The following is a 21,836-nucleotide window of genomic DNA, read 5'->3' on the forward strand; positions in this document are numbered from 1 at the left end:
TTGAAAGCCTTATCATCAACACAGGCACTCCACAAGATACTTTAGCCTCATCATCATCAAAAATACCCATGAGTCTCAAACCTGCACTTTCAGTGCCAACCAATGTATAGGAGGTCCCAAAACCTTCCACTTCCACTACAAATAAATAAATTACCAAGATAATACAAATCAAGGTATCTTAATGGTATCAAAATTTGGGTGGAAAAGAAACTACTTGTTGCTCAAGGCTACTACGAAGGTGCCAATCAAATTTGGGTGCCTCGACAGTCAAAGCCTCTTCCTCAATGCAGCACTCAAAGGCCAAGAAAAAATAAAAATACTCCATAACACCATCCACAAAAGCTTATGCGAGTTCCTCACCTCAAAAAGAACTCCACCAAGTCAACAAGTGTGGGTACCAAAAAGATTACTGCAAGCACAAGGGTACTAACAAGGAAATACCAACGCTTGGATTTCCAAGCACATCACAAAGCCCCCTAAGCTTGCACAAATAAGGAAACCTCAGCACCAAATGCATTAGCCACCAATTTATAAGGTTCATCAAAGATGGGTGCCTATGCATGTGCTTCAACAACAAGGATACTATGATGGTAATCCCTTCATATGGTTGCCAAAATCAAACAACGTGAAGAAAACCTCACCACCAACTTCAACCCCAACAGCTTGACCGAAAGTTCTCGACAAGAATGGAGGCCCAAGCAACACAAGCAAGTCACTCAACCACTCTCGTGCATTCAGTACCTATAGAGCTTATGTGTTCGAACAACCCCAATGGTAACCAATCAGCAGCCGTACCTACCACCTCGACAACATTTAAGCCAAAAAATCAAGAATCAATTCCCACATCTACAACAAGGAAGACTTATAAGCGCATCAAAGACAAACTCACAATGCTCTTTTCACCCCTCTGGATGTGAAGTGTAAGTGCAGAAGCTACACAGCAGCCCATAACCTATTCTCAAAAAGGAGAATAGCCACAAGAACCTGTTGCTCGCAAGGTGGTAAAAAAAACACACACACACACACACACACACACACACACACACACACACACACACACAAACACAAGGGAGTCACACATATGGCCTATCAAACAACTCCCAAGGATCTTAAATAGCCATTCCATTTTTGTTAAGCTTATAGCTGACTATTCTTTTGGTTATGATAATGTAGTAGCTGCTCCATGAGGACATATCCATACTCATGCATTGGAGAACATTTGCACCAAAGCCTCACCATCAACAACTTCCAAGTACATCTCTCGATGGGGGGGCCATGGTGGGCGAAAACCTAGTCAATGGTACAACCCATCACCTGGAATTTTCCTTCAAATTATAAACCTCTCTAAACGACGCTACCATCTTCACAAATTAATGATCTTCAATCCTTAGTGAAGATATCTATATTAGCCTCGCAAGTCGACGTAATTTTTTCAATCCTTGCCAACAAGTGGCTACTTCAACACATAGCAGTTCAATAAGAGTCTATATGACTCACTTCTTATACTTCATGCATATCTACTTCATAAAAGCACTTAAATCTACATAAAAAAATAAAAAGCACATGGGAGAGCATGCAGGAACATGTCCTACTCAACAATATTTCATAAGAATCCTACCACACAAAGGGACATCATCGAAGGCCAATTTCTTCAAATGATGAATGTCGCATCAATGAATCAAATGAGTAACTGTGAATCACCATCTCGTTCTGATGATAATGTCTACGTTCCTCCGATTCCTTCCCTCTCTTCTCTCCCATTATTAGCATCTCTTAGTTTCCCCACTAACATAAATCACATGTAACCTTGCTTATGATTGCCAAAAACAAAGTGAGAAAAAAATAAGAACACACAAAAATATAAAAATCCAATCACTCGTAAAAAATCCCACACCCCCACCCCGTTAGGAATTCCCAATAAACCACTAACCTTTTCATTAACTAACTAACCTTTCTTATTCATTCGGAGGGGCAAAAACCATTACGGCGGGTATGAACTTGAGTAGTCCCCAACTCCTTTGCCACCCCCTACTTGCCATTCTTAACAAATCAGCCAGGGTTGATGTGGTTAATACTAGAGCTGGCTCATATTAGTTAGTGCTATGTAGTTAGTCCTGTGAGGTGTGTTATCCCTCCCCCTGTTCCTCTTCCCCTTCTTGGGTTGGTTAATTGGTGATACCCATCCCTGTCGCGTCGAAGGTCATGGGAAAAGGTGGGACTTTCCTATTCATTGGTGGGTAGTTGTTTCCCATTCTCCTTTTCTGGGCTGGGTCCCCATTAGCCTATGAAGGATAGTTGTTTCCCATTATCCTTTTGGATCTTCTTGGACTGGCTCTAAGGGTGGCATCCTTCTACCAAAGCTTATGCAAGGGCTTGGTGGGCTTGTGCCGTAGCCTCCATTCTATTCCTTTCCTTGGTGTTTGGCTTTAGAGGTTGCATTAATTCAAGGTTTCTCTTTTTAGCTAAGGCCATGTTTACATCCAGTTCTTATTTCCTTTAATTTAGGATTATTTGCCTCTAGGCGTCTCTCCATCTCCTCTCTCATTGGGAAAAAGGTCTCTCCATTCCTTGTGATACCTTCCATGTCCCTTTTAATCCTAGGAGTGAAAGAGATTTGCTTGTTAGGAGGTGCTGCTTGAATAACTCATCTTCTTGTTGGGAACATTTGAGTATTGCTCATTGCGCGACCCTCATCAGGCTGAGTGAGCCTCTTGATCCGTATCTGGTTGCAACACTTTGGCAATGTTTAAAAGATGGCTGGATATTATGGGGGAGGTTATAACCCTCTCCCTCACTCATGGATCATTTGAGCTTCTTCCATGGATTCTTCATTAATGGTTTTGCTTGAATTCACACCTTTCTAAGCAAACATACTTTAGGGTGTGCTGGCTAAAAAATCGAATCCAATACTTCTCTAATATAAAGATCCTTGGTAAACACACTATCCTCTAGAGAAATTTTATCTCCAAGAATCTTTTCAGATCTCAAGTGCATGTAAGAATGTTTCATCAGGCTAAATCTTAGTATCTGGACCCAATTTTCTTTATTTATGAGCCTTTGGTTACCCAAGGGCTAAGATATTCACTATGTGAATAAATGTGTTTTTTCATGTATAAACCCTTCAAATTCAAGGTGATAACATGGACTAGCATCGTTCCCATAGTTGATTAGACTAAGCACCATCCACGATTGAGCTAATCCAAAAAATAATCATGACATGAATATCTAGGAGATAATCATGCGCAAAAAAACTCGAGATAGTCACGGCCGTGAAAGACTCTAGTTTTTCACGCCAAATAGACTTGATCTTTTGAGTGCAATTCTTTTCCAATGAACTAACAGTCAGTCTAGATCAGGTAATCACCTTAACAACCTCAATAGATGGAATTATTTTGGTGCGTTTTTCTCAAGAAATTTACGGCATGAATATCTAGGAAATAGTAACACTTGAAAAACTTGAGATAGTTACAATCATGAAAAACTATGGTTTTTCATGCCATTTTTTTCCAAAATAAGAGGATAAGATTTCAAGGATACAACTTTCTATTTTTGGCAAGACAATCCCAAAAATCACCGTGTGATTTTTGAAACTTTTTTGCCACGCTCTGGTTTTCCTCGCTATGAAAAAACTCCTGAGCATGTAAAACTAATTTTAGACTTTGATTTGATCTTTGGGGGTCCAAAACCTGTTTTAACCTCTCAAAAGGTGTAGTTTGAGCCTGCTTACCATAGTTAAAGCAATTAAAAACTTTAGTAAGACTCAAATAATAATATTGTTTATAAAAAGCAAAAAACAACACCACCTTAGTTTTTCATGTGAAAAAGCAAAATGTGAAAAGCATAAAAACCAACAATAAAATGATTGGTTAGCTTCCCAAGTACTCATAACCCAATCCTTTAACTAAAAACAACAAAAAATCAAACTTTTCACCATTCAAAAGTAACCTCACCCACTCAAGTCTTCACTCAAAACCTTATTCACTCAACTCCTTCCTGTTAGGAACCTTTGAGTATTGCCCGTTGTGTGACCCTCATCGGGCTGAGTGAGCCCGATTCGTATGTTATAAATTTTGTAAAATATGGCTGGATATTGTGGAGGATGTTACAACCCTCTCCTTTCAGTCATCGATCATTTGAGCTTCTTCCATGGATTCTTTATTACTACTTTCGTTTGAATTCAGACCTTTCTAAGCAAACACAATTTAGTGTGTAAGTTTTCGGCCTAGAAAGATCGCCCTCTTTCTTTGGTTGATGGCACACAAAAGCTTGGCGGTCGGTACTTGGTCCAATTAATCATTGGCAAACACACTATCCTCTAGAGAAATTCATCTCCGAAAATCTTTTCGGATCTCAAGTGCATGTAAGAATGTTTTATTAGGCCCAAGCGATAAGTTATTCACGATGTGAATAGCTCAGGTTTTTCCTATATAAATAGTTTACTAACCCTTCAAATTCGACAGCGGCACCAAAAATGTTATGGCTCATTTTTATCCCTTTAAAAACTCTTCTCATTTAAGCATGAATAGAAATGGACAACAACCGTCATGGGTGGGGATACTTACATTGCTTCTAAGCCCATGATCTCCATGACCTCCATGATTCACCAGTGGGTGCTAACTCTAATCTTCCAAGCCTCCCTTAGGTCTCCTACACCTCTGTGTAGGGAGACACCTGTCTTAATGTCTACACTCTCTCTCACAAAGCATAAAGAGACACATTTACCAAGAGCAAGCAAGCACCTCCTCTCACCTCTCTCTCTCTCTCTCTCACACACATATAAAAAGGCCTTATTCATCCATATTCAGCAGTTATAGATATCCTTCTACCACACACACACACACACACACACACACACACACACACAGAGGCCTCATCCATCTATCCGGTAGTTGTAGATCCAATATATCCTTCTATGATGCCTCTCCTAGAAGAGGAGGTCACTCTCAATATATGCCTAGTAACAAAACCCATATAAAATGAGTGGTATGTAGGTAAGATTGACAATGGCTATCCAATGAAAACAATGTGGACTACTTATTGGGCCGAGAATTTTCTTACTTATTGGGCCGAGAATTTTCTTGGGAAAAGAAAAGTGAAGTGGGAATTGAGAGGCTTCTAGAGTAGATAGGTCAGTAAAAGAGGCAAGTTTTAGCACACCCATGCACTCCTCCCTTGTTTTCAACATTCTTTGCCAGTACAAGTGGAAGAGAAGAAATGCCAATGTGTCAAATAAGGTGGTTTTTTGCTTTCAAATGCAAAGTTGTGCCTTTATACTCACCCTAAAATGAGCCTTTTTTTTCATTATTTATATTGGCTTGATTGAAAATTTGAAAGTACAGGAAGGAGTTTGAGAGTGACGGGTTCAAATTTTCCCCTCTGCAAGCCATGGCATCTAGTGTGTGTGAGTAGTGTATTTTCAAAAGGATTTTAACTCAGAGTATCTCACGGATTCAAAATATCAAAAAAGAGGGCAAAGAATCAAGGGTGCCATAATATGGCACCAAAAATCTGTTTCATTAATTAATTAGTAGCGGCAGGATAGAGGGGGCTTTGGCCTGGCTATCTCATATATTTGGCCCATCTAATTCAGAATATCAAAAAAGAGGGCAAAGAATAAAGGGTGCCATAATATCATCAAAAAAGAGGGCAAAGAATAAAGTGGTGCAGTCACCCTTCTAGTAGTCGCCAAAATATTTATAAAAAATAAAGTGGTGCAGTCACCCTTAGTTTTGCCATTCCTTGAAAATCATCTCCTCCTCCTGATCAGCATCATCATCATCATCATCATCATCATGGGCGAGGAAGTGGTGGATGCCCATACTGTGGCCAACGAGCTGGTAGCATTCCTCAACGCTTCACCCACGCCCTTCCATGCCGTCCGTAAAGCTCCAATCCCTGCTTCTTTTCATCTGTCAAGAAAATCAACCTCTTCTTTTTGAAAAAAATTAAATTCTAATTTGTTTTGCCCCAACTTAGATGAGGCTAAGACCATGCTCAAGGCAGCAGGCTACCTGCAGCTATCAGAAAAGGCAGATTGGCATCTCAACGGAGGGGGGAAGTACTTCTTCACCCGCAATCACTCCACAATTATTGCATTTGCCATCGGCGAAAAGTATGCATTCTTTTTCCCCTTAAAATTATGTCCTTTTGTTTTCTAAAGGGTAAGGGGTAATCTTTTCATACCTTTTATGTTGGCAGGTATGTCCCTGGGAATGGTTTCATGATAGTAGGAGCTCATACAGACAGTCCGTGCCCAAAGCTAAAACCAGTCTCCAAAGTAAAGATCAAGTGCCTTTGTATTTCCACCCTTTGTCTATGCTGTTTTAGCATTATATTGAACAGAGGAGAGGGAAGGGGGCGCTTTATGTATTACGAACGGACATGCAGTATAGTGGTCAGGTGTTTATTTATTTTTAAAGGCCACCTTTATCCTAAAGAGCAGAACTTAGATCAACTAAGAAGGCCTTGCCAAGCTTGATTAATCAACAGGAGAACATAGATGGTGCCATTAGGATACGATATGCTTGATCTTGTCACTCCGTCAAACATATACAACCTTCGGTCAGACAGGGGATGGGATCTCTCGTTTTTGGGAGGCGTAGATGCATTCAGTACAGGGGCTCTCTCCACTTCTTGGGAGGCATAGTTGCATTTCGTACTGGTACTTCACATTACATGTATCACAAAGGTGTGTTAGGTGTTTAGATATTTTGAAGGCTACGCTAAGGCCTAGTAAGGGTCTTTCACCTTTATCCCAAAGACTAGAGCTAAGAAGGCCTTGCCAAGCTTGATTAATTAATAGGAGAAATATAGTTGGAGCCATTAGCATAGGCTATGCTGATCTTGATTATCAGTCATCAAGTACATACAATCTTCAGGCAGATGGGGGATGGGCTCTCTCCATGACTGGCATCTTTGGGAGGCATAGTTGCAGTTGGCCAATTCCAAAGCTCACACGTGTGATTGCGCTGTTTTAATTGCTGTTTTGACCAGTTGTGAGCAGGTCGACAGCTATATGGGCAGACCGACCAGCATTTGGAGATATTATACAAGCAATGGGCTGTCTAGAGCATAAAACCATCTCACAAGCCAAGAAGGAGCCAAGCAAGGTGGAAAGCGTAGATCAAGGGACAAACTCTAGGCTGAAGGTTATCTTAGCCAAGGGAAGCTGTCTAAGTCAATTCAGTCCTGGCTATATACAGGCAGCAATCTATCATTCTACTCATTTGATAAATCAAATACATCATATGTGGTGGGGGCCCTTGAGAGGGTCTTTGGGACCCAATATTGTAAATTTGTCTCTTCTCTCTCTCTTTGCACTCTTATCTTCTCTACATTGTGCTATTCATTATCAAGAACCAAGGGCTGAAAGTATTTATCAAACTATAATACTCATCTGTAAGCTTCCACATGTTATAGTGGTATCATAGCTTTGCCCTTTGGTGAAGAAATTCAGCCAAGAAAAAAAGGAAAGATTATTTTTCCCGCATGTGGTTGGTTTATTGGCGCTGATAGCACTCCCGATTCCGGTGAGGCTCGTCCCTCCAAGGAGGATGGTTGGTTTTTAGTCTTTGGAAACGACTGGAAATGTCTCCCACACACATAGTGGATTATTTATTTGTGGTTAGGGAATAACTTGACCACTCCCACTATGGCAAAATCCGACGACAATGAGAGAGAACACCAGATCCACGAAGATACTGTCACTTCGATAGCCACGGCATCAGGAAGCAATGTTCCAAGTGGAGACTAGATGCAAGCGATGTTCCAGAGTTTTATACTTCTCATGAAGCAACAAGGGAATCAATTGTGTGAGCAAATAGCCATGATCCAGGTCCTCGAAAAAGCAGCTATCTGTTCTAGGCTCTTTTTCACCCATTCCTCCCTCCTCCCCCTCCCTAGTTCTCACCTAGATCCCTTCCAAGATCCTAACCTCGACTAACTTCATTGCAGAGTTAACGCAACAGGTCCATGCTTTACGTGAATAGTAGTGAGCTTCGGACGCAGGCATCAATCCGCGCTGTTGTGTAGGAGGAACAAAGCCGACACATGGAACACAACGTTTCCTTGCAGCTCTTGATGCAAGGGCGGTACCGGCGACTTCCTCGACTCATCTTCACAAGAAGTAAGTATAATAGTAAACTTGATCCCACAGCTTTGTATTCTTGGATTCATTAGTGTGAAGTTTATTTTGTTGCTGATAGAAAGTCGGATGTGGAGAAAGTTGTGTTAGCTAGCTGCTACATTGAGGGTGAAGCTATATCTCGGTGGACTCATTGGGTCGAGGCTAATTCCCAATTTGGGGTTACTGCCTATGAATGGGACTAGTTTGTCACTGATCTCAAGAAGCGATTTCTACGGCCTCATACCTTGAGCAGCTTCAGGATGAGTTCAGGGGATTGTGTTAGAACGCCCAACCGGTCCTCCAATTTGCCAATCACTCATCTGGCTTTATGGTTGAGCAAATAGGACGAGGACTAGAGAGAGGGCAATTCCTATATGGTTTGTACAATGGTAGAAAGCCCAAGACTCCCCAACCCACAATGCCCAAATCAGCTGATGCCGGCGGCAAGGGCCAGAACCAAGTGGGGTCTTCCCTAGGACAGGCCATGTGGCCATATCTATACGGTAGGTGTAGCTGCGCCATAAAGTTTGGCCAATGTATGACCAATCATGATAGTCCTGTAGTTGCTGGGGTCTAGCATGTCTCCCGCTTTGTGGAGAGGCACGATGGTGTGCATAGTCCACTCAGCTGGTAGGCCCTCCACTAGTGCCCTATTAAAGAGGTGAGCAACAAAGGATCCCACTGTGTCAGCTGCATAAATAAGATGCTCACTCTGTGTACGTGTGTGGTCAGCCGATCTCCCATGCTGTAACCGGCGGATGACAGAGGATACCCCATACAGGTACACCGATTTGTCTCATAGGCCGAGTTCGGTCTTTTGGAAGACGTTAATAAAATCTTTCTTTCTTTCTTTCTTTCTACCATCGAGGCGGTAAAGAAAGTAGAGGTGGTAGGGCGGGACTCCTGTGGCTGTGGGCGGCTGCTGAGGGATATGGTAGAGGCTCTTTGCATGTGTGCCATGTGTGTGGATCTTCAATCGGGGTACGAGGGCGGGGCTCTCTCATCCTGCGCCATGTAGTGGCTGCATCCCTGCTCATGAGTAGGTGGTATATATCCCAGTACTGTGCCTCCTTATATGCACGCCTCTTACAGTGTGTGATTGTCCTCATCTGTCGGCTCGCTTGTCTCTTTGTAATGGTCCCTGGTGCTCTTTGGGCATGGAGGTGTCTATATAGATCTCTACACTCATCATCATACCACCGATTCTGGGGCATGCTCCCAGATCTATCTGTGTGTGCAATGTGTGTATGATGGGGGAAGCTGCGGGTGGCGGTCGTATCTAGTAGAGATGACAGGTGGGTGGTGAGTGTGTCTAGAGGTGACAGGGGATCCATCTGGAATAGCTCTTCATATCGTTATGCTCTCCCTAGATCAGATGACCTGATTGACCGGTTAGCAGGAGCGAAATATTTCACGAAGATAGATTTACATACTGGCTATCACCAAATACGTATTCATGAAAGGCATGTCGAAAGAACCGCCTTTCGGACTAGGTATGGCCATTACGAGTTTCTCGTATTACCTTTTGGGTTAACCAATACTCTAGCCACTTTCGAGCAAATGATGAACGATCTTTTTCGTGAACATTTGGGAAAATTTGTGGTTGTGTTCCTGGATAATATTTTGATATATAGTCGTACTCTTGAGGATCACGTTAGACACCTCACCATTGTCTTAACTATTTTAAGACAGAATCGACTATATGCTAAATTAAGTAAATGTGAGTTTTTCATGACAGACATCATTTACTTGGGACACAAGATCACTAGAGATGGATTGAGCGTTGACTATGACCAAGTTCAGAAGGTTCTGGATTGGCCTATACCGCGAACAGTGAAACAACTTCGTTCTTTTCACGGTTTTGTTGTTTTTCTTCGAAAATCTGTGCGGGAGTACTCTCAGCTCACACTACCGATGACCGACTTGTTGAAAGGTCGTGGACGTAAGTCAAATCAACCTATCACTTGGAATAACGATTTGGATATGGCCTTCACACTTTTGAAAGATAAAGTCAAGGAAGCACCTATCTTAGCATTACCCGATCCTAGTCGGCCTTATGTTCTTGAAACTGATGCTAGTGACTATGCCATCGTGGCTGCTCTATTTCAAGATGGTAGACCTGTTGCTTTTGCTAGACGACACTCAATCTTGTTGAACAACCCTTGAGAAGGAGCTTGATGTTGTGATTCACGCTCTCAAGGTGTAATATGCGGAAGCTTCGGAGAAAGATCGGTAACTTCAAAACTCAGAATTCAGCACTCTTTTTGCGACAGAAATTAACGCACAACACTTGAAAGGAGAAGTGCAAAAAAATAGAGAGAGAGAGAGATGGAGAGGACACAGTATTGGGTCCCAATTACCCTCTGTAGGGTCTCCACCACGGATGGTGTATTTGCTTTATTAGAATGATGTAAATCTGAAAACAAATACAGAATTCTTGACCTTTCTTGGCTGGGAAATCCCTGCCCTTGACCTTCAGAAGTCCACCCCTTTGCTTAGCAATCTCCTTGGCTTGTCTAGCCCTTGATTGGCTTGAGCTCTTGGTGAAATAGTGAGATGAATGATGGGATTGTGGACCTCTCCTATTTATACTACTCTTCAGGGGCAGTCGGCCAGTATAAGAGCAGGCGGCCAGCATCATATTCCCACGACTGAGTAAAATCAGCATTAAATGCTCAAATAAATCCTAATAAATGCTGCGTTTTTCCCCTAGCAAGCTGGGGAGGCAGGCGCTTGCTTCTAGAAGGCTGGGCATAGCCTTTGCCCACAATCCATGGGCTGGGTAGCCTGTATGGGCTGCCCCATACTTGCCCTACAGCCCTATGAAGGCTGTAACCTCCTGAAAATAGCCTTATTCTTGCCTTAGGACTGTCCTACAGCCCTTCCATGGCTGGTGGGTCCAGCCTGGGCCTTACTGGCCCACATGGGGATGGTTTCACACCATTCCCATGCCCATACTAAGCTCCGGGGTAGCCCTATGGGCTGGCCCCTTGTCCTAAACATAATCTACTCAGTGATCTGGTATCTGGTACCATACCAGATACACAAAACCACTGACATCATTCTAGAGGGAGACTCACAGCACGGACTGGCACTGTTTCATGTGCAGGACAGTGCACACCTGACCTCGGACGACTGAGATGGATCCCTGGCTAACTCGTCCCGGACTGGGCTCACATGGGACCGGTTCACCATCTCAGGTCCTGCACCTTTTGTACAGAAATGTCTACGTGGCATCCAAGTGCGGGATGCACGTGACATCCCCTTCGGCTTAACTTGACGGAAGCTGCATAGCCTCCAAATAATCCGTCAATAATGCCGGATAGTCTTCGAAAAATTCTTTGTCGAGCCATACCGCTTCATGAGTTCCTCGGTCCTGAAACTTCGTGAAGAACTGTCGTAGTCTTCGGCCGGAGCCATGCTTGAAACGGTGCAGAAGGATCTGTTCTGGAACCATTACTTCTGCTCCATCCACAATATCTGGTTCGGCTTCGTCTTTGACCTCTGAAGGGGGTGGACCTGCATATGGCTTTAACCAACTGACATGAAATACATCGTGCATAGTCCAACTCGGAGGTAGCTTTAACTGCATAGACACCTCATTAATCTTTTTCCGGATGGGAAAAGGTCCAAAGCTCCTGAAAGACAACTTTGGGCATCGCTTGCCCACATGTTTCAATCTTTGCTTCATTATCCGAAGATAAACCCAATCTCTTTCCGAAAGCTTCATATCCCTTCGGTCTTTATTGGCCTGTCGAGTATAGGTCTCTTGTGCTTTAGCCAATCTGTCCTTTACTGACTCTAAAATCTCCTGGTAAGACTCCGTCACTCTGTTCGCCTCCGGTACTGAAGACGAAGTCCTGGTTAACAATGACTGGAAAGGTCTTCCAAACGCTGTCTCATATGGAGTCCTGCTAATAGCTGAAGAAAAAGAGTCATTCAAAACAGCTTGAAAGGCAAAAACGATTCCCACTTACCTTGCTGATCGTGGACATAACACTTCAGCACATCAAAGGCCAACTGGTTGTATATCTCTGTCTGGCCATCTGTCTGTGGGTGGAATGCACTGGAAAAATTCAACTTAGTACCAAAATTATCAAACAATGCCCTCCAAAAATGACTGGTAAACTTGGCATCTCGGTCTGACACTATGGTCCTAGGAATCCCGCCAATCGGGTACCAATGCCGAATGAATAACTGGGCAACATCCTCGGCGGTCACATTGGCCCTGCAAGGAATAAGCATAACAAATTTGCCAAACCTATCAACAATAGTTAAGCATTGTGTATTACGCTTACTCGGACTGGGAGGCAGATTTGTGACAAAGTCCATCGAAATGTCCTGGAAAGGACCCTCAGGAATTGGCAAGGGCTGTAACAACCCTATCTTCTTTCCACGAGGAGCTTTCACCTTTTGACAAATGTCACAGCGTTGTACATATGTAAACACATCACGCCTCATCTTTGGCCAATAGTATTGCCGTTCTAATTTCTCCAGAGTCGAATTCATGCTCCTATGACCACCTGTAATGGCGTCATGGGCATCATGGAGAAGAGCTGCCCGGAATGACTTCATGACACATAGTCGGCCTTTGTAGAAAAGCCAACCATCGCGTATCAGAAAATGGCATGGTCCTGTGGCATCCAATGCCTGTTCCCACTGAGTACCGAATTCCTCGGAATCCGCGTACGTGTGCTTCATGTCCTCTAGTCCTGTACCAACAAGGTCAAGTCTAGTGGTCTGAATTGTAGATACTTGTTCCTTCTTGCTCAAAGCATCGGCCACTGGATTGGCCTTTCCTGGAAGGTACTCAATCATACCACCGAACTGCTGGAATATCTGACTCCAGCGGTGTTGTCGATCACTCCACTGTGCACTTGGCATCGTCTGAATCCAGCGCAATGCCTGATGGTCAGTGCGAACCTTGAAGTCACGGCCATACAGGAAATGTTTCCAATGTTTCAAGGCCTGTATAACTGCTAGGAGTTCACGATCATAGATTGAGTAGTTCTTTTCGGCGGGCAGTAACTTACGAGACATGTAAGCTACTGGATGACCATTCTGTTGCAATACACCTCCAATTGCGATGTTACTCGCATCGGTGATCACTTGAAACGGTTCGTCCCACGAGGCAAGGGCTAAACAAGGCGCTTGTGATAAAGCCACCTTGAGGTTCTGGAATGCCTCCAACGCCCGTGGAGTCATTCGAATCTTTTGCCTTCTTGTTTCCACTCCCTTTAGCAAATCGGTGAGATCTGCCGAGAGATCAGAAAACTTGTCAATGTGGGTGGAATATGCCTGGCATATACCCACTAATGATCTAATGTCATAAGCTGTCTGAGGTACTTCCCAGTTAACAATCTCGGCCACTTTAGCCGAATCAAGTCGAATGCCTTCAGCACTAAGTATATATCCCAAGTAATGCACCTGGAACAGATAAAATTCTGACTTCTTTTCATTGACGTAGAGCTCGTTGCTTTCCAGCAACTTAAGGACTTTCTCCACATCAATGTCATGCTACTCAACTGTAGCTGAAAATATGAGTATGTCGTCCAGAAATATGAACACACACTTTTCAATCAAATCCCGAAAAATACGCATCATCATGCGGTTAAATGTAGCTGGGGCATTCGTCAAATTAAATGGCATGACCACAAATTCAGTGGGCCCGTTCTGTACGGAAGGTTGTCTTGGGGATGTCCCCCTCTACAATCCGTACCTGGTGGTACCCACTCTTTAAATCCAGTTTTGAGAACACCTTTTATAACCGGTCTATGGACACATAAAGCGGTAATTCATTCACAAATAACCTGGACTTACTGAGACACACAATCACAGAATCCTCGCTCCCTCGCTCAACAACACATTGGCCCCGAAGTCCGGTGCCCCTTGCGGTATTTCTTTATTGTTAAAAGGTTGGAATTTACAAAGCACAAGTGCAACAAAGCACTCTACTTGCATCAGCTGAATTTTACAAATTCTAGAAGAAATTTGCCAGCATAACTGCACTAAAACTGTTCCATAACATCTCAGAATGAATCCCAACTGACAGGCTCACTTCCATAGGCATCAAGCTACCCAATGGAGTCCAAAACATCACAATTCAGCTTGCTGTAATTTTCTGCACAGGCCTGTTTTCAGCTCTGTTTTCAGTCCAAAATAACCCTTGTACTGTCCTGGAGGACTTTAGCAAAGTCCTACTGCATTTTGGCATCAACCGGGCAACATAACAGTCCAAAAACAGCACCTAAACATTGCTGAAACAGCATTGTTTTGAAGAGGTTATTACCCTCTTCTGTCCCTGCTTTGGTGTAGGAACCAACTACACCTGTTCCTGTTCAAGGAGGCAACTAGCCTTTGCATATAAGCATGAAATTCACACAATTGTACCTGATTTTATCTGATGAAAGCATTTCCATAGTCTGCAAGAGAGAGAAAGAGAGAGAGAGGCTGTGGGGAGCAAGCTCAACCCTCAATTCATGAGTTGTAGAGCAAGGGAGTGCACCACAATAGCTGGTTTTTCTGCAACAAAACACCACGATGGCTGCAAATTGAGCCTCCTTCCCCAAATTCCCACGCTTCCCTCTTCTCTACGAGGAAAATGCACCAAAATTTGACACTTGGCACATTTTTAAGCCTTTTCCACATGCAATCTTCCAGGCTAAAAATCTCCTAACTGGTTCACATTCTCACAACAGTCCTTTGTCAGCTTTTGGTCCCCTTGACATTCCGCACAAACTGACGCGAACACTTTTCAATTCCGACACTGCCAAAAATAGCAGTTCCCTAAATTTTAGGGATGATGTCATCTGCATTCCTTTTGGTCTCCTGACCATCTTTGACCACTATGGTCACTTCAGAATTTGCTTAGAATTCAAGATACATTCACATTTCGGTGGCGGCCACTTACTAGTGTAAACTGGCCTATACCCTCATTCAGTGGCCATGTCCTGGACACTGTCCTTCATCCTTTAGTGCCCATGTCCTGGACACTGTCATTCATCTTTCAGTGCCCATGTCCTGGACACTGTCATTCATCTTTCAATGCAGTTCTCAGGCTTAGCCAACCACTGGTCCAAAGTCCCACTGGCTGACCCATTCTGACATTGCAATGGCCCAAGCCCTTCCAAGAGATCCCGGGGGAAAACAACAGCAACCAAAGAGAAAGAAAAGAAAAATATATATATATATATTTAAAAAGAAATGTAAATAAGGAAATCAACTGCAAAAAGTTTCACCTCCTGGTGACATACCCCCCTCTTGAAAGAAGCAAGCGACCTCGATTGCAAGTCCACATGCAAACGGATGACACAGGACGATCACCAGATTCCCCAGGTGATTAGTGTCATCGCATGTATCTCCTGCCAACGGATGACACGGGGCGATGATAGGGATTCCCCACTACCATTTGTGCCATCGCAGGTTCAAGCCTTTCAAATACATGTTTCCGGATGCAACACAGGGCGATAGCATATGTTGTACTATTAGTGTCACAACATGTAAATCATTCATTTGAAGCGTAACAGATACAACTTCAAAGCACTGAAAGTTCATTCATTGATTAAGTCATTGACAACAAATGTCAAAACCGTACATTGCCAAACATATAATACAAATGTACAGGTCATTCAGAATTCAGCTTCAAAAAGCATATTAAATCATTGCAGGTTCTAACAGGAAGGCTTCCTTGTAAAGTTGCATCAACTGAGGTGAATCAGCCAGTTCAACCTCATCCATCCATTTAGCATCCATTGGTGAATAATTTCTAAATTTCACCAAGTATCTTCTTGCAACTTGTCCTTTTAGTTTTCTGTCTTTATGGGCTAGAATCTGCTCAGGAACCAGAATTTCATCCAATTCCTCTACTTCAGGCTGTTCCTCTGGCACTATATCTTCTGGCACGTTGCCAATAAAAGGCCTCAAAAGGCTCACATGAAATGCATTATGTATCTTCCAGGTTTCTGGCAATTTCAGCCTGTATGCTACATCACTTATCTTCTCTGAGACTTGGAAAGGACCATAATATCGCATACTCAACTTAGGAAACAGACGTTCCTTGCCCTTTCTTTTTCTCAGTCGTGCCTTTTCAAAACGCAATAAGACCCAGTCATTCTCTTTAAATAAGAGCTCTCGACGATGCATGTCAGCAGCTCTTTTCTGCTTAGCTTGTGACTTTTCCAAGGCATATTTGACCTTCTTATACGCTTCTTGCCATCCCTCAACATACCGATCTGCTTCAAATATCTTATCCTTTGTCTGCAGAATGGGAGGTACTTTCTTGCCACCTTCAACAATTTCAAAAGGCGCCTTGCCAGTAGAGGAATGCACTGTATTGTTGTAAGCATACTCTACTAATGGCAAATAATGCTCCCAAGCTGCCTTATGTTCTGACACATAACATTTCAGCAGATCCAAAACAGTAGAGTTAGTCTCTTCAGACTGCCCATCAGTTTGAGGATGAAAAGAAGATGAGAATTTCAAGGTCGTGCCCATATTCTCAAACAATGCTTTCCAAAACAAGCTAGTCATCCTTGGGTCTCTATCACTGACTATAGACTGTGGCATACCATGGTATTTAAAGATATTCTGCATGAAAATCTTAACCATGTGCTCGGGCTTTATCTTCTTTCTAACAGGAATGAAGTGTGCTTGCTTGCTGAATCTACATATTATAGTCCAGATTCCATCATTGCCTGTCGTTGTCCTTGGAAGATCAAAAATAAAGTCCATGGCAATACTTTCCCATGGTCTCTCTGGAATAGGCAGTGGTTGCAATAACCCAGGTGCCTTCTGTCTATCAAACTTGACTTTCTGGCATACTAGGCAAGATCTGACATAAGCATCAAGATCACGTCTCAAAGCTGGCCAATAAAAGAAAGTCTCAACCGCTTTCACTGTAGCATCAATGCCTCGATGTCCAGCATACGGTGGAGCGTGACTTTCTAGCATTACTTTCGGCCTTAACTGCTTAGTCACACATAGCTTTCCATGCATCATGAGAAAGCCATCTTTCAGAACATAGTGATCATGATGCTGATTATTCATTAGCTGCTCATAGATTCTGGAAAAATCTTCATCACTGGCATATTGCTCTTTCATATCATCCAATTCCTGGTGATAAGAAATAGAAACAGCTGACACTTGTGGTTTGCGAGACAATGCATCTGCAACCACATTCTTCTTGCCTTCCACATGCACTATCTGAAAATGGAACATTGACAGAAAATTTGCCCAGCGCATGTGTTTCTCTGATAACTTTGCCTGTGTGAGAAAGTATCTGAGCGTCTGATGATCCGTTTGCACAACAAAATCAGCACCAAGCAAATAGTGTTTCCAACTAGTAAGTGCATGGATCACAGCTAGCAGCTCTTTCTCATAAATCTGATAGTTCTTCTCAGTGTCAGAGAGTATTCTACTCTCATATGCCACGACTCGGCCATTCTGCATCAAGACAGCACCAATGCTGTTCCCACATGCATCACACTGCACAACAAATGACTTAGACAAATCTGGCAATGTCAACACAGGATCTGTAGTCATTTTCTGTTTCAGGCATCTAAATGCTGATTTCTCTTTATCTGTCCATTGCCATTTAATGGCCTTCTTTTCAAGCGCATGTAATGGTGAAGCAATCTCTGCAAAATGCCTTACAAATCTGCGGTAGTAAGAGCATAAGCCAAGAAAACTGCGAACATCATGCACAGTCTGTAAATCTGGCCATGAAACGATTGCTTCAATCTTAGCAGGATCCATTGTGACACCATCCTTTGATACAATGTGCCCAAGGAAGTGAATTTCTTTCAGAAAGAATTCACTCTTCTTGCCATTAATGAGCAATCTGTTGTGTTTCAGCTCGTTAAAGACTGCTGTCAGATGGTCTCTGTGCTCCTCTTCACTCTTTGAATAGACTATCATGTCATCAAAGAATGTGCCCACAAAGCTTCTGTAAGGACGGAAAATTCTGTCCATCATTCTGTTAAATGTGGCAGGAGCATTTGTCAATCCAAAAGGCATGACTAAGAACTCATAGAGACCAAATGTAGTGCGAAATGCGGTCTTGTGCACATCCTCGGGTCTAATTCTAATCTGATGGTACCCACTCTTCAAATCTATCCTGCTAAACATTTCTGCTCCTTGCAAACGATCAAGAATATCATCTATGCGCGGAATCGGAAATCTATTCTTGATCGTGTTCTTGTTCAAGGCTCTGTAGTCAATACACATTCGCCATGAACCGTCTTTCTTCTGTACTAGTAACACAGGTGAACAAAACGGGGAACTACTGGGCTGAATTAGTCCCTTCTCTAACAGCTCATTAACCTGTGTCATAATCTCTTTCTGCTGGGCTGCACTAACCCTGTACGGTGGCCTATTGGGCGGACTAGACCCTGGAATAAGATCTATGGCATGATCCTCTGGCCTCTCAGGAGGTAACTCTCCTGGTAAAGAGCAGTCTCTGAACGTATCCAAGAAAGCTTTTCTATCTTCGTCTAGTGAAGACAAATCAGTTTCAACTTCATTCACTTGCTTTGCAAAAACCAAGTACGCAGAAAGATGATTTTTCATTACTGAAGTTATAGCAGAAGCAGAAATAACTGGGACAGACTCTCCTTTCAGCTTCACATCCAAAACATGAGTCTTGTCCCTATGTACAATTGTGATTTTCTTGTTGAAAGCATCCAACACTGCATGTTTCCTATGACACCATGGAATTCCCAACAAGACATCACATCCTTCCAAGGGCATGATAAGAAACTCCTCTGTGTCCACATAACTCTGTATATGCATGCGAAGTGCCAAGTATAGGAGTGACAAGAACTGAATGCCCAGGGCATGCCAAATCAGCTTGTCCAACTGGTCCCATCTCTTCAGCACGAATTCCCAACTTGGCTGCCAATGCCGGTGAAATAAAGTTGGCTCGAGCACCAGGGTCAAAGAAAATCAGCACTGTAGTATCTCTGATTTTACCCCATGCTCTGCACAATTCTGTAGCATTATCACATGGCTGGTCACCAACCATGTCAGGTACCAATCCTGCACTCGGCATTGTTTTCTTCTTGAGTGGCCCTTCTTTATCCTCGGCATCTTTTGCTGGCTGTTGTGGACATTTTGCAGCCATATGCCCTTTTTGTTCACAGATGAAACATTTCCCAGCTTGCATCAATGCCTTTCTCTCTTCAAATGACTTGCCATAGAGTGGCCTCTTCTGTCCTTTGCCTTGACCAGCACTTTTCTGAGGCTGTGACTGCCAAGTCTTCTTCTCAAATGGCTTCTTTCTATAGAATGGTCTAGGTGGGAAATCCCTCTTCACAAGTGGTTCCTGTTTGCCCTGAGGTTCCTTGTTCACTGTGCTCTTAAAGCCACGTGAACCTCCCTGTAGCAATGCATTAGCCATGTTTGCATTTTCAATGAGCTGAGTCATATTAGAAACATTGGTCTTAATGCAATAATCCCTGATTTCTTTGGGCAAACCACAGCAATACTTCTCTATTTGCTCTGACAACGGCACTGTTCTGTAGGAGGTTACTGGCAAGAGTGCATCCCAAAACTTCTTATTATACTCTTCCAAATTTACACAGTTGGCTGCATCAAGTTTGTGCCATGCTGTCATAACATCCACTTCAAAAGTATTTGTAAGCCAGGCAAAAGAGAACTGCTGTTTAAACTGAACCCATGTAGCAGGTGCTTGTCCTTGCATCAACAGTGAGGTCCACCACTGCAATGCATTACCTTTCAAGAAAGTAGCAGCCTTCCGTACCTTAGAAGACTCTGTAAAGTTACCCCCAGTGTATGCTGCATCAAACTGCTGAATAAAAGTCAGCGCTTTCAATTTGTCTTGCATCCCACTGAAAGTCTCAAACTTTACTGCTTGACCTCCTTCTTTGTAATCCTTTTGCACCTTTTCTGCATCAGTCCTTACTGCTCTTTGTCCACTAGGTTGAGAAAATTCAGCCACACTGACAGGCGCTGCAGGCCCCAAAACTGGACTAAAATAAGTTTGAAATCCGGGCTGCACACCTATATTGGCATAAAGAGGGTTCACAGCTTCCATAGGCATCATTCTTGGTGACCCTCTTGACATCAATCCTGGCAAAACTGTGGGCCATGGCCTGGAAAACAGACCCACCACCAAAATAGCCAGGCTGGAAAGCAACGAATGGAGGAATGGTCGGCATGACCCTTTGCACATTACTTTCCTGACCATTAAATACATGTACCTGTGCCTGTGTAACATGCTGCACTGTATCAGCTGCCACTACTGGTGTCTGCTGTACATGCTGTGGCATCCTTGGCATTTGTTCATGTGCCCTCTCAACTGCATGCTGAGATGATTCAGCCTGGGAATCCCCTGTCCTTGACTGCAAATACCTCTTCATCTTGGGATTCTTCACCAACTGTTCAAAGGTACCAACCATGCTCAGGAGCTGCGCATGAAATAAATCCTCTTGTTCCTGTTCTTCCTCTAACAAGGCTGGCTGTACTACTGGCTCCATCCGAGCAGAGGCTGACACCTGGGCACCTGTCACCTCTATATGCTGTCTGCGAGTAGAAGAGGAACTCTCCTCGGCAGGGAGCTTGCCTTTCCCTTTGTCTGTCATACTGTCAACTGAAAGTTTAAGGGAACCTGTATCCAAAGAAAGAGACCGTACTCTTTCTCACCTGTAATCAGTTGTACCTCACTATGTGTGTCTCCTGTTCACCCAATCCAATCCGTGTCCGGGCTCTTGCAGAAAAGAGGACCCTATCCCGGCAATGGAACCATATAACCGGTCTATGGACACATAAAGCGGTAATTCATTCACAAATAACCTGGACTTACTGAGACACACAATCACAGAATCCTCGCTCCCTCGCTCAACAACACATTGGCCCCGAAGTCCGGCGCCCCTTGCGGTATTTCTTTATTGTTAAAAGGTTGGAATTTACAAAGCACAAGTGCAACAAAGCACTCTACTTGCATCAGCTGAATTTTACAAATTCTAGAAGAAATTTGCCAGCATAACTGCACTAAAACTGTTCCATAACATCTCAGAATGAATCCCAACTGACAGGCTCACTTCCATAGGCATCAAGCTACCCAATGGAGTCCAAAACATCACAATTCAGCTTGCTGTAATTTTCTGCACAGGCCTGTTTTCAGCTCTGTTTTCAGTCCAAAATAACCCTTGTACTGTCCTGGAGGACTTTAGCAAAGTCCTACTGCATTTTGGCATCAACCGGGCAACATAACAGTCCAAAAACAGCACCTAAACATTGCTGAAACAGCATTGTTTTGAAGAGGTTATTACCCTCTTCTGTCCCTGCTTTGGTGTAGGAACCAACTACACCTGTTCCTGTTCAAGGAGGCAACTAGCCTTTGCATATAAGCATGAAATTCACACAATTGTACCTGATTTTATCTGATGAAAGCATTTCCATAGTCTGCAAGAGAGAGAAAGAGAGAGAGAGGCTGTGGGGAGCAAGCTCAACCCTCAATTCATGAGTTGTAGAGCAAGGGAGTGCACCACAATAGCTGGTTTTTCTGCAACAAAACACCACGATGGCTGCAAATTGAGCCTCCTTCCCCAAATTCCCACGCTTCCCTCTTCTCTACGAGGAAAATGCACCAAAATTTGACACTTGGCACATTTTTAAGCCTTTTCCACATGCAATCTTCCAGGCTAAAAATCTCCTAACTGGTTCACATTCTCACAACAGTCCTTTGTCAGCT

The 21,836-nt window shown here is 43.3% G+C and overlaps 1 protein-coding gene across 1 annotated transcript in view; it reads left to right on the forward strand.

Annotated features, from left to right (window-relative positions):
• The first annotated feature begins 5,644 nt into the window (after positions 1 to 5,644).
• Positions 5,645 to 21,836, forward strand: part of LOC147641494 (Zn-dependent exopeptidases superfamily protein) — a 60,453-nt gene continuing 44,261 nt past the window's right edge. Inside the window, exons 1-3 of the mRNA XM_086783075.1 lie at positions 5,645 to 5,880; positions 5,977 to 6,112; positions 6,199 to 6,277. Coding sequence (XP_086639201.1) covers positions 5,793 to 5,880; positions 5,977 to 6,112; positions 6,199 to 6,277 — 303 coding nt within the window. The 5' untranslated portion in view covers positions 5,645 to 5,792. The remainder of the gene's footprint in view (positions 5,881 to 5,976; positions 6,113 to 6,198; positions 6,278 to 21,836) is intronic.

Source organism: Cibotium barometz, chromosome 1 (genome assembly GCF_041138505.1).
Source record: "Cibotium barometz isolate CiBa-2024 chromosome 1, ASM4113850v1, whole genome shotgun sequence".
NCBI classification, from domain to species: domain Eukaryota; kingdom Viridiplantae; phylum Streptophyta; class Polypodiopsida; order Cyatheales; family Cibotiaceae; genus Cibotium; species Cibotium barometz.